Source organism: Lampetra planeri, chromosome 5, assembly GCF_965212315.1.
Source record: "Lampetra planeri chromosome 5, kcLamPlan1.2.h2, whole genome shotgun sequence".
Taxonomy (NCBI): domain Eukaryota; kingdom Metazoa; phylum Chordata; class Hyperoartia; order Petromyzontiformes; family Petromyzontidae; genus Lampetra; species Lampetra planeri.
This window is the reverse complement of record NC_136111.1, coordinates 23,198,052-23,214,636: the sequence shown is the minus strand read 5'-3', so window position 1 is coordinate 23,214,636 and position 16,585 is coordinate 23,198,052. Positions and strand designations below refer to the sequence as shown.

The 16,585-nt window shown below is 48.3% G+C and overlaps 1 protein-coding gene across 2 annotated transcripts in view; it reads right to left on the bottom strand.

Moving 5' to 3' along the window:
- LOC144719172 (protein tweety homolog 1-like) overlaps nucleotides 1–16,585 on the bottom strand; it is a 126,694-nt gene that overhangs the window by 53,645 nt on the left and 56,464 nt on the right. For both annotated transcript variants that reach the window (XM_078595050.1, XM_078595051.1), the window contains exons 4-5: nucleotides 11,730–11,947; nucleotides 946–1,041 (exon numbers count right to left, since the gene is read on the bottom strand). In XM_078595050.1, coding sequence (XP_078451176.1) covers nucleotides 946–1,041; nucleotides 11,730–11,947 — 314 coding nt within the window. The remainder of the gene's footprint in view (nucleotides 1–945; nucleotides 1,042–11,729; nucleotides 11,948–16,585) is intronic.

Genomic DNA, 16,585 nt, shown 5'->3' with positions numbered 1-16,585 from the left:
TAGCGAGTGTGTGAGTGGGTTAGTGAGTGTGTGAGTGGATTAGTGAGTGTTGGTGAGTGTGTGAGTGTGTTAGTGAGTGTGTGAGTGGGTGAGTGGGTGAGTAGTGAGTGTGTGAGTGGGTTAGTGTGTGAGTGGGTTAGTGTGTGAGTGAGTTAGTGTGAGTGGGTTAGTGAGTGTGTTGGTGAGTGTGTGAGTGGGTTAGTGTGTGAGTGAATTAGTGTAAGTGGGTTAGTGTGTGAGTGGGTTAGTGAGTGTGTTGGTGAGTGTGTGAGTGTGTTAGTGAGTGTGTGAGTGGGTTAGTGAGTGTGAGTGGGTTAGTGTGTGAGTGGGTTAGTGGGTGAGTGGGTTAGTGTGTGAGTGTGTTAGTGAGTGTGTGAGTGGGTTAGTGAGTGTGTGAGTGTGTTAGTGAGTGTGTTAGTGTGTTAGCGAGTGTGTGAGTGGGTTAGTGAGTGTGTGAGTGGGTTAGTGTGTGAGTGGGTTAGTGTGTGAGTGAGTTAGTGCGAGTGGGTTAGTGTGTGAGTGGGTTCGTGAGTGTGTTGGTGAGTGTGTGAGTGTGTTAGTGAGTGTGTGAGTGGGTTAGTGAGTGTGTTAGTGAGTGTGTTAATGTGTTAGTGAGTGTGTGAGTGGGTTAGTGAGTGTGTGAGTGTGTTAGTGAGTGTGTTAGCGAGTGTGTGAGTGGGTTAGTGAGTGTGTTAGTGTGTTAGCGAGTGTGTGAGTGGGTTAGTGAGTGTGTGAGTGTGTTAGCGAGTGTGTGAGTGGGTTGTTGTGGCCAGCAGTGTGGTAGTTGAACGCAATGTTGTGGATGGATGAAACCCCAGAGTCAGTGTCTGGCAGAGTCAGAGTCCTCAACGTGGGTGGAGGAATTATCGAGTGAATTTCACGGGAATGGTCACCATGGTAGCAGGCAGAGAAGAGTGATTGGCTGTCCCGCAAAAGAAAACTCACAGGATGAGTAGGCACCGTGACTGCTTCGAGAGGCCCAGCAGCACCAACAGGCAGATGATAATGTCCAGGATGAGCAGCAGTAGGTAGGCCAGCCACCTGTGCGTGGGAAAAGAATGCCGTGTAATCATTTAAAAGCACACACACAACAACAATAATCGTTGCATTTATACGGCGCTGAAATGCCTTGGCAACAAAGCGCCCTGCACCGCATCCCGTCTGCCACTGAGCACCCCCGGTGGCAGCCGTCTCTGTGCGGCACGAGGTGACTCGGCACCTGGCCTCCGAGAGGGGGTGGCGAGCATCGGCTCGTTACACCTGCAACAGCGGCTTGCTCAACAACGCAACTCGCAGGCCACAATGGCAACACAAACGTTGGAGCCCATTTCTCAACAGACCACGATGGTGCAGCCATTGCTGCTGCTCGACTCACAATGCGCAGAAACGGTCTTCGTGTGCTCTGTGCATCGCTGTAAAGGTTTTCGTCAACCACTCTGTGCATGCATTCTGTGCATGCAGTCCAAATAAAATATGAGTAGACTTTTTTTGTTTCATTGCCTCTGTAACACAGTTGTTTTTGTTCGAATTTATATGACCTTGATTGTTTTTTTTGCCGATTTATATTTGGGCCATTGTTGTAATTCTTTTTGACGTCGTTGCTTTTTGTCGTGTTGGTCAGCCAGGTCAGCGGCTCTTACAACTCAGACTCATCCTGGCCTCTTCAGTTCCCACCTGGTTGAACAAAAATCAACGCTAAAATAATTTAGTTGAAAGTGCAAGAGGGGGTGGTGGCAGGGGGGGGTAGAGTGATGGTTACTGTGAACAGAAATCCCATCGGTTGAAAAGCACCACAGGGTGTTGCCATAAAGGGTCTCCCTCTGGCTGAGATAAAAAAAAATGCGATGAAATGATTGAGGATAAGGGAGTGCTCGGTACACATGGGTGCCCAGAGATCAAGCAGCAGCAATACGATTATCTGCAAAATGCAATCATTCCCCCCTAGCCCCCACCCAACCCCGCCCTCTTCATTGAAACAGTGCAGTGTGGAGCTGCTTCCATCGACGCCATTGATCCAGCTGCATTCTGAACAAGCTGGAGTCTAACCAGGACTTTGCTCTGTCCTGAGGGATCCGAGAGGCCTACGTCGGGGCCTACGTCGAGGCCCACGTGGGGGCCTACATAGAAGCCTACGTCGAGGCCTACTTCGTGGCCTACGTCGGGGCCTACGTCGAGGCTACTTCGAGGCCTACGTCGGGGCCCACGTGGGGGCCTACGTGGGGGCCTACGTCGGGGCCTACGTCGAGGCCTACATAGAGGCCTACGTCGGGGCCCACGTGGGGGCCTACATAGAGGCCTACGTCGGGGCCTACGTCGAGGCCTACGTGGAGGCCTACATAGAGGCCTACGTCGGGGCCCACGTGGAGGCCTACATAGAGGCCTACGTCGGGGCCCACGTCGAGGCCCACGTGGGGGCCTACATAGAGGCCTACGTCGGGGCCTACGTCGAGGCCCACGTGGAGGCCTACATAGAGGCCTACGTGGAGGCCTACATAGAGGCCTACGTCGGGGCCCACGTCGAGGCCCACGTGGGGGCCTACATAGAAGCCTACGTCGGGGCCTACGTCGAGGCCTACTTCGAGGCCTACGTCGGGGCCTACGTCGAGGCCTACTTCGAGGCCTACGTCGGGGCCCACGTGGGGGCCTACGTGGGGGCCTACGTCGAGGCCTACGTGGAGGGTGCTCGTCAATGGAAGCAGAACAATGAAGCTGATGGGCCAAACATCTCGCCTCTCCACGTCCACATCACGCAACTATTCGGCCTCGGCGCCTCCAGGCCGCACGCCCGCTGCTGCTCTGCTGTAGTACACACAGCTGCGGCTGCTTCGTGTATGACTCCTGCAACTGCAGTTGGGTCGGCTGCAGCTGCTACAGCAGCTACAACAACAACAGCAGCTGCAACAACAACAGCAGCTGCAACAACAATAGCAGCTGCAACAACAACAGCAGCTGCAACAACAACAGCAGCTGCAACAGCAGCTGCAACAACAACATCAGCTGCAACAACAACAGCAGCTGCAACAACAACAGCAGCTGCAACAACAACAGCAGCTGCAACAACAACAGCAGCTACAACAACAACAGCAGCTGCAGCAACAACAACAGCAGCTGCAGCAACAACAACAGCAGCTGCAGCAACAACAACAGCAGCTGCAACAACAGCAGCTGCAACAACAACAGCAGCTGCAACAACAACAACAGCAGCTGCAACAACAACAACAGCAGCTGCAACAACAACAACAGCAGCTGCAACAACAACAGCAGCTGCAACAACAACAGCAGCTGCAACAACAACAGCAGCTGCAACAACAACAGCAGCTGCAACAACAACAGCAGCTGCAACAACAACAGCAGCTGCAACAACAGCAGCTGCAACAACAACAGCAGCTGCAACAACAACAGCAGCTGCAACAACAACAGCAGCTGCAACAACAACAGCAGCTGCAACAACAGCAGCAGCTGCAACAACAGCAGCAGCTGCAACAACAGCAGCTGCAACAACAGCAGCAGCTGCAACAACAGCAGCTGCAACAACAGCAGCAGCTGCAACAACAGCAGCAGCTGCAACAACAGCAGCAGCTGCAACAACAGCAGCAGCTGCAACAACAGCAGCAGCTGCAACAACAGCAGCAGCTGCAACAACAGCAGCAGCTGCAACAACAGCAGCAGCTGCAACAACAACAGCAGCAAGATGGCGGCGGCGTGTGCGGCCGTGTGTGCGTTGTGCTGCATGGGTGTGGGCTGTGCGTGAGAGTGGGTGAGGGTGAGCTGCGTGTGAGTGAGCTGTGTGTGTGTTTAAATTTAGTGTTTTAAAGATGTCAATTCACCTGCTGTGTATCTTACTACTGTCCCTCCCGGCCATATCTAGTGCCACACTCAACTCTACAAACGGCTACCCGCGTTACTTCGCGTCAATACTTATTGCTAAATTTGCCACTACACCTGCTAATGAAACAGCTTATAGACACTTCTACACTCCATCATTGTATCCTTTTAAACCCTATCTTTGTCCCATTACTTCACCAGCACTCCTTCCAAACTTCATTCTGCTCTTAAAAATAACACCATCTGTGAGCTGCTGCTATTCGTCCAAGGTTCGTCGCTCTTCATCCTTTCACAGAAAATACCTGTGCAAACTATTAATTCTACTTTTCTTATTTCTGGGTGGTATTGAGCTTCATCCTGGCCCAAATGTAAAGAACTCATATAATTCTGTAGATTTTTCTGGCAGAAAAGGTGTTGGTGTTCTACATGTCAACATCAGAGGGCTTTTGATAAAATTAAGTCAACTAAAACTAGAAGTAGCAAATCTTGACCCGGACATATTTTGCCTAACAGAAACATTTCTCACTCCTGCCGTCAATGACTTGCAGATTACGATTGACAACTACAACCTTTTTCGGCTTGACCGAGGATCTAAAGGAGGTGGAATTGCCATCTATGTTCGTAATACTATTGCATGTTCACCAGCTCACTCCTTGTTTAAAAAATGTTGCTTTGAAGGTCTGGCTCTCAGAATAACTCTCCCTAATAATCAACACATATTGGTAGTGTGCTGCTATAGACCGCCTAGTGGTAAGGATGTTGAAGCTGCATCTGCACTGAGAGAGCTTCTTGGGGGCCTCCCTAAAGGTGAAATAGTTTTAGTGGGTGATCTAAATTGGAATTGGCTAAACCCGCCGGCCGTGGCCACAAATTTTGCAGATGAATTTAACCTGTTTCAATTAATAAATGTCCCCACAAGACCCAACCTAAAAAATCCGGGACAGTCATCTCTGCTTGACGTCCTATTGACAAATGCCCCTCACAATTTCGCACTGACTGGTGTTCTAGGTAATAACCTTAGTGATCACTCCTTCATTTTTGGGGTGAGATCATCAGCCAGACACAAAGCCCCCCCTAAATTGGTTGAGAAGCACTCCATGAGACACTTCAGCATACAGGCATTTACTAATGATGTGCTTCACTCGGATATTGACAAGGTCTGTGATATTCCAAACCTGACTACGGCTTGGGAGACCTTCAGGTACACGTTTCTACAAATTCTTAACAAACATGCTCCGTTGGTTAAATTTAAAACTAAAGGCAATCGTCCACCATGGTTTGATCCTTTGATTACAAAACTCATGAAAACTAGAGACAAGGCTTGGGCATGTGCTCAGAAAAGTAATTTGGTTAATGACTGGCTAGAATACAGGATTTTAAGGAATAGATGCGTCAAAAAAATACGGCATGCAAAAAATGACTACTTCTCTTCTACTCTCCTTGAATCTCATGGAAATGCCAGGATTTTCTGGAAAACAATCAAATGTATCGAAAAAGCATCCAAAACAGATCATCTGCCCGTTCAGCTTAACCGAAATGGGGAATATTTTTCAGATCCCCAAAAAATAGTTGACAATTTTAACCTTCATTTTTCTGAAGCTGGTACCCTATTTGATAATCTATTGGGAGTCACCCCTGCTCATGCAAATTCCTACACCCCTATCCAAACATTAAGCGAATTTAGTTTTCAGCCAATCCACGAAAGTAATGTTCTGAAACAACTGTCCTTCCTCAAAGGGTCCTCCTCTACCGGAGCAGATAGTATTCCCGTCTTTGCTCTACTAAGTGTTGGTCACCTAATATACAAACCTATAGCCCATATTTTCAACCTGTCCATCAAAGAAGCATCAGTTCCTCTAGAATGGAAACATTCCTATGTTCGTCCACTTCACAAAGGGGGCCCTAAAGATGATCCAAATAACTACCGACCTATCTCAATTTTGTCCCCGTTGATGAAAATTTTTGAAAAATTATTGAACTACCAAATTATCAGTTTCCTGTCCGCCAACAATCTATTACATCTAAAACAATCTGGGTTCCGAAAAAAATACAGCACCACATCTGCTGCATTAGACTCTATGAATCACATTTACAGTAGCCTTGATAATAAGCAGTACTGCGCCTGTCTTTTTCTTGACTTGTCCAAAGCTTTTGATACAGTAGACCACAACATCCTGCTTAGTAAAATAAGTTGCCTCGGTTTTTCCGAAAACACAGTAAAATGGTTAAAAAATTACCTCTTTTCTCGCACCCAAACTGTATTCACAGATGGTTGGAGGTCAAACAGTGTTAAGATAACAAAAGGGGTTCCACAGGGTTCCATTCTCGGCCCCCTCTTGTTCTCTCTTTATGTAAATGACTTGGGCACTGAACTGGATTATTCCAGGGTAAATCTTTTTGCAGATGACACGGTACTAATTACTGCTGGCCGCTCTCCGGATGACGTGATTGCTAAGCTCCAGAGTGATTTCAACAAACTACAACATCAGCTAGTTGCTCTTAAACTAGTCCTAAATCCTGCCAAAACCAAGGTGCTATGCTTCTCACCAGGACTAAAGCGGGAAGTTATTTTCCCCAAATTACATTCCTTAAATAATGATCAAATAGAGCAAGTTAAGATCTATAAGTATCTTGGGATCATCCTGGATTCAAAACTGAATTTTGAAGATCACATTGATTATATTGGGAAAAAGACAAAAATTAAAATTGGTTTTCTATATCGACACAAGCACTGCTTCCCCCCTATGTTCCGTTTGGAATTGATTAAAGCTACCATACTGCCTCTACTTGATTACTGTGACATTGTTTATAAATCAGCCCCAAGTACTGTACTGAAGAAGCTTGACTCAATGTATCACTCGGCCTTAAGATTTGCATTGAACTGCCCATATAGGACTCACCACTGTGACCTCTACATTGGGTCAAACTTAACATCTCTGAATGTTCGACGGCTTGTGCACCAGATCTTATTTATTCATGATGTACTTGCAAAAGAATCTGCAGATTACCTGCTGGATCTCATCTCTGTTTCAAAGAACAAATTTGACCTAAGGTCTACACTCATTTACCAGCTTAATATTCCCTATTGCCGTACATATACTGGAGGAAGGGCCTTTGCTATTGATGCCCCCAGGGTCTGGAATGCTGTTGCCAATAAATTGAAACTTGAGTCACTACCTATGAGATCTTCACTCAAAACTGCTCTAGAGGAGTTGTACACCCCTAGCTGCCAGTGCTATTCAGTGACCTAAAATAAAATGTTTCGCTCCGGATGATCGCTACAAAGTATGACCTGTGTTTTGATTTAGTGTGCTGATCTTAAAGGTGGAGTGACTCATGCAGCCAGCTATGGCTGCAGGGTTTTGGTAGTACATGTTGTTTATGCCATTTATTGTGAAAATTCTGTCACAGTTCCTATGATTGCTTTCTCATTGCTTTCATGGCTTTATTTTGGTGATTTCGAAAAGTTTATTGGTTTAGCCATGTTTGTTTGTTGTAGTACAGAGTTAGACTGATGGCCTTAATTTAAGCTGTCTTGTGGTTGTTGTTGTTGTTGTTTGACTTGCATCCCACTGGGATTTTTGCACACAGCGTTGGTGTACGGTGTTTTTTCTGCAATATTTTGCTGTCTTTTCTTGGATTTTCTGTTTGCACTTAGTCACATATTCACTTTAAGATGTTTTTTTGTTCATGTTTTTGTTTTTTGTTTGTTGCGGTTGCACCCGATTCAAGAGCTGAATGGCTCACAGGGCTATACCTAATAAATGAACTTGAACTTGAACTTGAATCTGACTCGACACTGTGGATTAAATGTGGCAGATGGGACTGCAGAGTAAGTGTGCTGGGTTATGCATATGCAATGTGGCATCTGCTGCATGCCTCCGGAAGGTTATTCACAGGACTACGGGAGAGACTGCAACCCAGCACCAGTGTGTTCTAGAGTCTCAAGCATAACGACTACAACAAGCTACTCAAACAAAACAGGAACTTATCAAAAGTATTACGCTTGATTACATGATAATTGTTTTAAACCCCTTTTATGAGTTGGTAGTGAAGCGGCTAGCACGCTGCACTACGAACCTGGCGACCCGGGTTCGATTCCCGCTCACGGCCAACACCAGTGACGGTTATTTAAACCGGTCCTGGGCCTCCCCTAGGTCGACTCAGCCTAAAATGAGTACCTGGTGCGGTGTGTAAACATCGTTACTAGAGAGACAAAGGCAGCCGGGCGTGGTGTTGGCCACCCACCCCCTCGTGTGCCGTGCCGGCCTTCATAGGTGCTCGCTAACAGCACTTGCCCCAACAGTCTGTTAAGGCTATACTGGGGGATATTTTTCTTTGTTATCTTTGTGCACGTGTGCGTGCGTGTGTGTGCGTGCATGCGTGCGTGTGTGTGTGTGCGCGTGCGTGCGTGTGTGTGCGTACGTGCGTGTGTGCGCGTGCGTGTGTGCGTGTGCGTGTGTGCACGTGCATAAGTACGCGTGCATGTGCGTGTGTGTGTGCGCGCGTGTGTGTGTGCGCGTGCGTGTGTGTGCGTGCGTACTAAAACATCATGGGATCTCCTCTGCCAGTACCAAAATACGATAATCGGGTTTTCCCTTTTTTCTGGCAACAAAACAGGTGTGTTTTGTTGCCAGAAAAAAGGGGGGGAAAACCTATTATCGTACTAAGACGTTTTAACGCCCCACCACTGCAGATTTATACGACACAAATACCTTTAATCAACACGTCATGAATATTAATGTTGCATTACTCTGGCTCTGGAGACGTGAAAATGAAGGTCATTGTACTATTATTGTGATTGCTAGCATTGTTACTCTCACTGTCTGTGCAGCCTTTGTCTGTATCTGTCTCTCTGTCTCTCTCTGTCTTTGTATCTGTCTGTCTCTTGGTCTGTGTCTGTCTCTCTATTTGTCTCTGTGCATGTCTGCTCATGTGAATGTGTCGCCTGCTCTCTCTCTCTCTTGCTGTACTCTGTTACAACAACAGTACCGCTGTGTTCTCTCTGCTTTCTTGACGTCACTTTTGACACGTTCAGAAAGAATCTCAGGACGAATCACCAGGAAAAACACAACGCAAATTTGGATTCCTGCAACATCTATATCCAACGGCACCAGAGACGCAGCGCGTATTTGTTTTAGAGGCAGAGGAAATGTTGCTTTGAAACGTGTGGAGCCGTGAAGCTCGGGGCCCTCCGTGATGAATGCACGGCGATACAAATTTACGACGGCATCGCTACACGCGCATTTAGCACACGGACTGGTACAGCAAAATCAGCAAATTTGATTAATAAGTTCGTGTGGAGAGAACATTTTTGAGGTTATACGCTTGGCAAAAAAGGGTGTTTTTGTATTCATATATTGCCCTGACATTTATCATCGTTATCCACAACCTGCCACCTTTGACTGCAGCATAATTCCTCTCAAATTGTGGCCATGATTTGTAGCATAGGCTGTGAATTTTAAACGTGTCACCTACCTGTTTACATGTATAACCTGTCCAGCCACTGCAGTCACATTTCAAACATACCTTCTAAAACATTTTCTAACTGGAACAGTTTATCACCGAATCGTTTGCTGTGTAATCAATTTATTTCCACATTAGAGGAACGGCGGCACCGGTTGGTGGTTAGCACGCTGCACTACGAACCCACACAACCTGGGTTTGATTCCCGGTCACAGCCAACATCAGTGGCGTGTGACAAGTGAACCGATCCTGGACTCCCCCGTCACGACCTGCACTGGCGAGCGGAGGGAGAGGCCTCCGTCAGTGGACAGACAAAAGCCGAGACATTACGATTCGTCACCAAACAATTGTTGGCAACAGTGATTCCCATAAATTCATCACTGTGTTCGGAAGAAAAACTGTTTTACAAGGACGCAAAGATACATGAATGAGTAGAGTAACTAAAGCAAAGTTCACTTTCACCAAAGCTGCATCTTTGTTTTACACTGCAGCAGCAGCAGCAATTGTCCTTCCCCAGCACCTCCAATTAAAGCGTTTGGCTACGTACTATGCGAAAGAAGTTCAACACACATACATACTTACGAGGCTGCTCCTACAAACCGCTCACCGGACCAGGGCAGGAAACCATACTCTTTGGTTCTTTCGGTAAAGTCACGTAGGTAAAAAAATTACACAGGGCAGGAAACTTCAACGGAACTCATGTCCTTTCTTTTGGAATTCAAAGTTGCTTGCCGTGACAAAAAGTATGCATTTGCTGCTTGCGAAAAAACACACCAGACTAACTACAAAACAGCGTCGTTACACCGTTTACATCGGTGAAGTTGCTTTGTGAGCTGGGTGGTTCACGTTACGCTAAACCCACGGCAATGTAAACCAAGGCCCTGGCTGACAGAGAGCGGTTCTAGGGAGCTCCCTCCATTGGAGGCTGGCAGTGGCCTGAGCAAGAAATTGCAGGGATGCACCTTTATCGTTTGCCATTTACCGACTTGCCAATGACCTCTAGAACATCAACAGCGGCATTTGTGGACACCACGGACCTCTGCCGGTGGTCGATTCATCTCGGTTATCCCCGTGGCCCCACTGCACACGCGCACGCCGTCCTCAACGGCGGATATCGCGCGCGAGTCCTCCTCGTAGAGTGAACACGGATCGAGTGCGCACCGCGTGCCGTTTTATCGAAAAGTCATGAAGGGAATTTTAAAAAATCCACGATTTAACGTTGCAAAGTTTTCCTTCATTCAGGACCAAATGCTTCAAATAAATAAATATAAAACCATCCGCAGTGTGCAAATCATCATTTGGCGGGCGAGATGCTCGTTATGGCTGTGATGTTTATGCTAATGAGCATGGGCGGCTGCCACTGCTCACGCCGATGCGGGAGACGTAACCCCACGCTCACAACACGGCGTCAACATTGATGATGTTTTTTTGTTGTTGCGAAATATCGATGCACAGAGCATGGTGAATATGATTCAATCTGTTCCAGAGAACCAACAACTTCATGAAATGCTGACTCTTCGACAACAACAAGGCTTTTATTCGGCGAGACACGCGCGTACATAGAACCTATGACGTGAACTCTGTGGTGGTCATCATCATCTGAATCATCTGCATTAAACCACTGCTAGATGCATCTCTCCCTGTGCAACCATGACGTCATCGTATTGCATACTGCTAGCTGTTAAGAGTTGAATGCGATTTATTTGATGATGATGATGATGCGACAGTAACACATTGCTGATGGGGACAAATCCTGACCAATCCAGGGATGAACATACTCCCACCGTGAGCTATTTTGTAAAACCGACAGTTTGTTTATGGATCACGTGTTGGACCTGAGCGGCAGTAGAAGAGGAGCCGTGCCAGAGCTTCCCAGAGCACCGAACGTGCGGACCGCCACTTCCCACAACCACTCCGACTCCTGGGCTTCGGGACGAATGGGTTGCACAGCAGAACTTATACATTCCCATTTCCATCACCGGACTTGATGTGAACTGTTCCACCCTGATCCTAAGTGACTCACAGTCAACATTCCTGAAGGAAGCCCTGCAGGCCCAACATATGAACTAAAATGCTATCGTAAACAAACGAACCGGGCGGTTAAACAAACACGCTCACGGAGTCACAAACTCTTAGGCGTTACCACCGATCGTACCAATTATAAATGTCGTGAACGTTTCCCCGTTCATCTCGACTCGTGTCACAACCCTGAGCTCTGCCCAGAGCACGCGTCCGCTTACATTGCCTCCACCTCGGTGGCGTTCTTAACAAGCGGCCCAGAGTTTAAACCAAGCTCACAAACGCGCCTTCGCTCATCCAGCAGCTGCCCAATGTGGGGGTGGGGAGCGTAACAAAAAATAAACAAATGGGAAAAACAAAACCCGGAGAGAGAGAGAGAGCGATAGAAAGAGCGAGTGAGCGAGCGAGCAAGCGCTGACCTGTAGAATTCGACGAAGGAGATGCTGTGCGCCGTGCGCTCGAGCGACACGCCGCGGCCCCAGAAGGGCACCCCGGCCAGCTGCTGCAGGAGGCCGTCCAGCTCGGTGCGCGCCCGCCGCACCAGGCGCAGGAACTCGGGCCGCTTGGCGAACGCTTCCTCCAGCCGCAGCAGCTCCGAGCCCACGGCCTCGCGCAGGTTCGACTCTGTCACCAGCACCTGCGGCGAGTCACGGTCGCGTCGCCGAGAGTTACGGTCGCACCGTGGTCAGAGCGGTGGCCTCTAATCGGAGGAATTCACTACATCCCCAGCTCGACTGCTTAGTTAATATGCCAGTAGAGTCGTGTAAACACAGAGCGAGTCTTTCGAGGCCAGACAGTCCCTGTGAATCTTCACCGTGGAACTGACTCACAATCTCCACCCTGTCACATCCGTGTTTGTTGCGTGTCTTCTCTGCACATCCAAGTGAGCTCAGTTTCACCACACTAAGGACGCTAACCAATTCGGTTGAATGACATTAAACCTTTAATTTATTTTTTGATTTAAAGCTTTCGTGACTGCAGGAATTCATATTATTGGTTCTGTCGGTAAAGTCACGTAGAAGGGAAATAATCTAATAATATAAATATAAAACAATAATTTTTTTTTTTACTTTACCGAAAGAACCAAGAATATGGCATTAAACCGTTAAAGGTGCAGCCCTGCAACGTCCCGCTCACGCCACTGCTGGCAGAAGGGTCTCAAACGGAGGAAGCTCCAGAGAGCCCCTCCAGAGAATATTTTGGTCGACTCTTCCAAACTAGCCAGACATCTCCCAAGAGGTGGCACTACCCACGCTTTACCCCACCGCACACCATCTGCCAATCGCCAGAGGCGAGAGACCGCCCACGGCGATCTCCAGCAAGCATTCACCGGTGGGTTCAACCTCCCGAGGGGTTCACGCTCGGGGCTCTCGCGGCGCACAGAAGGCCCCCAATGCACGGTGGGGGGGGGGGGGGACCGCACGTTGCCGTCGCTAAATCTGATCCTCAGCCCAGGGCCGAGCGGCCATCGGCGCGATGCTGCCGCTCGTTCCTCCCAGGGAGCGACGCGGTCACCGCGGCGTCGTTTCTCGCACGTCATGGCGCGACGTTGCGGAAACTTAACAGAGAGCTGCGTGCAAGAGCTGCGTGGATCGCCGCATCGCAATGTCCCGCGAGGTGAGGGGGGAGGGGCAGGTTGGGGATGCCGTCATCCAGCAGTGGATTGATCAATGCTGATGATGATATCAATGCCATTCTCATACCACGAAGGCCATCACGAAGCCGTTGTGTTTCACAAACCGTGTAGTCTGCATATAGGGGACAGTGTCGCTGTGTGGTTTTACTCGGTTGAGTAATTTTCGAATTTGAACCATGAGGCCGGCAAACAGGGTCCACTCGTGTTTCAACTAACGTCGTGGGATCTTTAACATCCACTACTGAAGCGGATTGCGCATGCGCGGTACATTTCATGAACAATGCGCGAGCACAGTTTTATTACCCAGGGGCGGCCGGTGGTCTTGAATCACGGAGTTCTGCTGCAAAAGGCAAACCGCGCCACGACTCTGACACTATTCAGGGCCCACGTTCGTCTCCCAGCAACAACAACAACCGCAGGCGCCACTCCACACCGCTATCCGCGGAGCTTCCCGCAGATCATCGCTGCTCGAGGTCACTCCTTTTAATCTGGACAAATACGCTGGTAATGTGAAGAACCCATCCATAAAAGGATTGTGGGTTCGGGTGCGAATATGTTAAGAATAGCGGGTAACCAGACCCGTGGCTTGGAGAAGCCGTGTATCATGGAGAAGGCTAATCCATCGCCTCACATGGCAGCATTAAGAATTCGTATGGCCATTGGCTTTGTGACCATGAAACCCTTCCATGGCAAGGCCCAGCTTTGGATTCACTTCCTCTATTGATTGCACTCAAAATAAAACATCATTGCCGATACACTGAGCACAGCTTGAATGAAATTCGTTAGTCCTGAATTCCCTAAACCCCAGTGCACTATAGTTTAGGATAATGCAGTGTCTCCTCATCGATCACGTTCTCTGCATTGCTGGCCCTGCAGTGAAAGTAAGTCTTGAAAACGATCAATTATCAAGGTTGTCGAGGATTCATTATCATTGATCGAAAGACCTTCCCCATTTGTGAGGGAGGTCTGCTATACGTGTCACGATCTAATCTGGTGGTGGTGGCGCAGTGGTTAGAGCCCTGCACTGTGAACTTGGTGACCTGGTTTCAATTCCTGGCCACGGCTAACATGGGTTAGCACCCTATCCCCTCCACCTTCACCTACGACACTGACCTGTGTGATGAAGTTTCTGGTCAAATAGCCACCATGACCAACACGGCACAGGGAGGCATTCATCTAGCAGCGGGTTGACACAGTGCTGTAAACGATGATGATGATGATAATAACAATTACAACCGAGTCTTCCTGGTCCCTGCTTGCTGGTGATTCGCTCAGACGCACGGCAGCCCTGTGCAGTAGTCCACTGCGCTTGAAACACTTTATTTTTGGTTTGCATTTCCGCTGAACTTTCTCGAGTGTCAGTCTGCCATACCCTGCATACAAATTGCTCTCAACTGAATGAATAAAGGCCTTCACAGTTATTCGGCTCTATTGTTGCCCTGCTGCTACTGCAACAGCGGAGTAACTCCTCTCTGCATCCAAAGCGGCTCTGCGCCTCTGCGAATATTAGTCGCACAAATTAATCGCTCTCTTCATTGCGGAGACTATAAGAAAGTAAATGAGCAGACAATACTATGCCTCCTTCACACATCTGTCCCTACACATACAAAATAAAGCTTTTAATTTTACACATCCCATCAGCCAAACGCATGGCCTTATGAAAGTGCATAATTTGAGCAGTATTGGTTCAACACAAGGAAAACTCTGAACCGGTTTTCAACGTTCAGTGAATGGCCAGCAGTCAGGCTCGCATGAAGCAATGTTGGTGAACTGGTAAGATGTTTATAGAACAAATTGGCCCACGGAGCTATACAGCTCTTTTTCAGAAGCGACTTGGCAACAAATGATAGGCGACGGTTTGGGCAATGGTCCTCCTACATAGCACACAGATAGGGGTCACGCATGTATTCGTCCTTTATATTTTCCTTGCAGAGCCACAGTGTTAGTGACGAATGGTGTTGAGCCGTTTTGTTAATTGTGCTTGTGCACCACTGCCAATGCAGCAGCAGCAGCGTCACCAAATCACTGATGGGAAGGTTCATTTTAATCTATATATATATAAATTTGGCATGTGGGTAGTTTCCAGACTGTAGACCATGCAAAAAGTATAAAAACATTCCTTTTTTGGGGGGGGGGGCGCAATAATGGATATATTTTGCACGGCAAGTAAGCTCTGACGTCACATCTGTGATGTCACCCACATGCGGAAGCGTCACGCAGTGTGCCTGCTGATGTCACGCATCCCCCCCCAACCCTCCGCGAGTAACGTGCCATACAAATGTGTTGCAGGTCTAAGGCGTTCTTCGCGCACCATTGCTGCTTTATTATTTCAGTCGTTTACTGCCGTACGCAACCTGAAAGTTGCGTGTGTCTGCAGCAAGCGCGTGTATGTGTACCTATGGACGCGCGCGCATGTGTGTGTGTGGGGGGGGAGCGGTAGTGTCGTGGTTAGCGCGCTGCGCTACGAACCCGGCGACCTGAGTTCAATTCCCGCTTACGGCCACCACCGGTGACGATTATTTGAACTGGTCCTGGGCCTCCCCTAGGTAGACTCAGCCTCAAACAAGTAACTGGTGTGTGTGAATATCGCCACTGGGGAGACAAAGGCGGCCGGGCGTGGTAAATCCAAGTCCCGGGCAAAGCCGGGTAGTAAAGCTAGTAATATATGAGGCTGGAAACACATTTTACCATGTAATGTTTCAACTCATGCAATAAGCGGTGGAATTAGTCACCCGTCCCCTCGCGGGGAATTTGATGGCCTTGTCACAATTTAAGTTTACGATCCGACGCAAGGATGCATTGCGGTGTGTGTGCGGCGAATCGTAGTGGCTGCGATAATTATTCAGAATCTATGACGTCCAACAGGTAGGGGATCAACAAGCAAGGGGGTGATAGCAAAGAGTCAATGGATCTACACGAGCACGGAGGAGATTTGGTCGTACTTGCTGTGCGCACCACCAACACCCGCCATTCACCACTGGCGGTGATGTCACCACGGCGCTTGTGCCAGGCAAATGTGCACTTTAAGGCTACGTGAAGTGTCAAACGCCCGCTGGCAGGTGGCATGAGTCGACTGACTGAAATTACTGGCAGATGCACCACCTGTGCCCCCTACTATGCCAACTTGCTGTGTTTTAGCCGCCTGGCACTCCGCTCGTTGTTGTGATCGTCGCTCCTCTGTCTTCCATTGTCATTGGAGGGCATCTGCCTCTTACTGCCCAGGAGCGTCCTTCACGAGCCTCCTCCACAGAGGCCGATCTTAACACTGCTGGTACCAGTTATTGGCAATACCACCGTGAAAATGAGCCACAAACTTTACAACAAAATAAATCTTACATGATTATCCTATTTCCCTGCACCCTATTGTTAACGTCTCAATGTGTTTGACAAATTATTTCATGGCATGCACAGTGCTGCTGTTTACATATTCATTAAAATTAGAGTTTACAACTACACGTACGCATTTGTACGACAACCCAAATTGCCCCTCGATGCTATTTACAAACAAGGATCTTGTTGCGTCTGTGAGCTGTGAGTTGAAAGGCTATAAAGTATTCGGCTCAGACACTCACGGGTGCAGCTACATTTACGAGGGAAGAAGCAGAAATTGTTCACTCATTTTAACCGCATAAATTATAA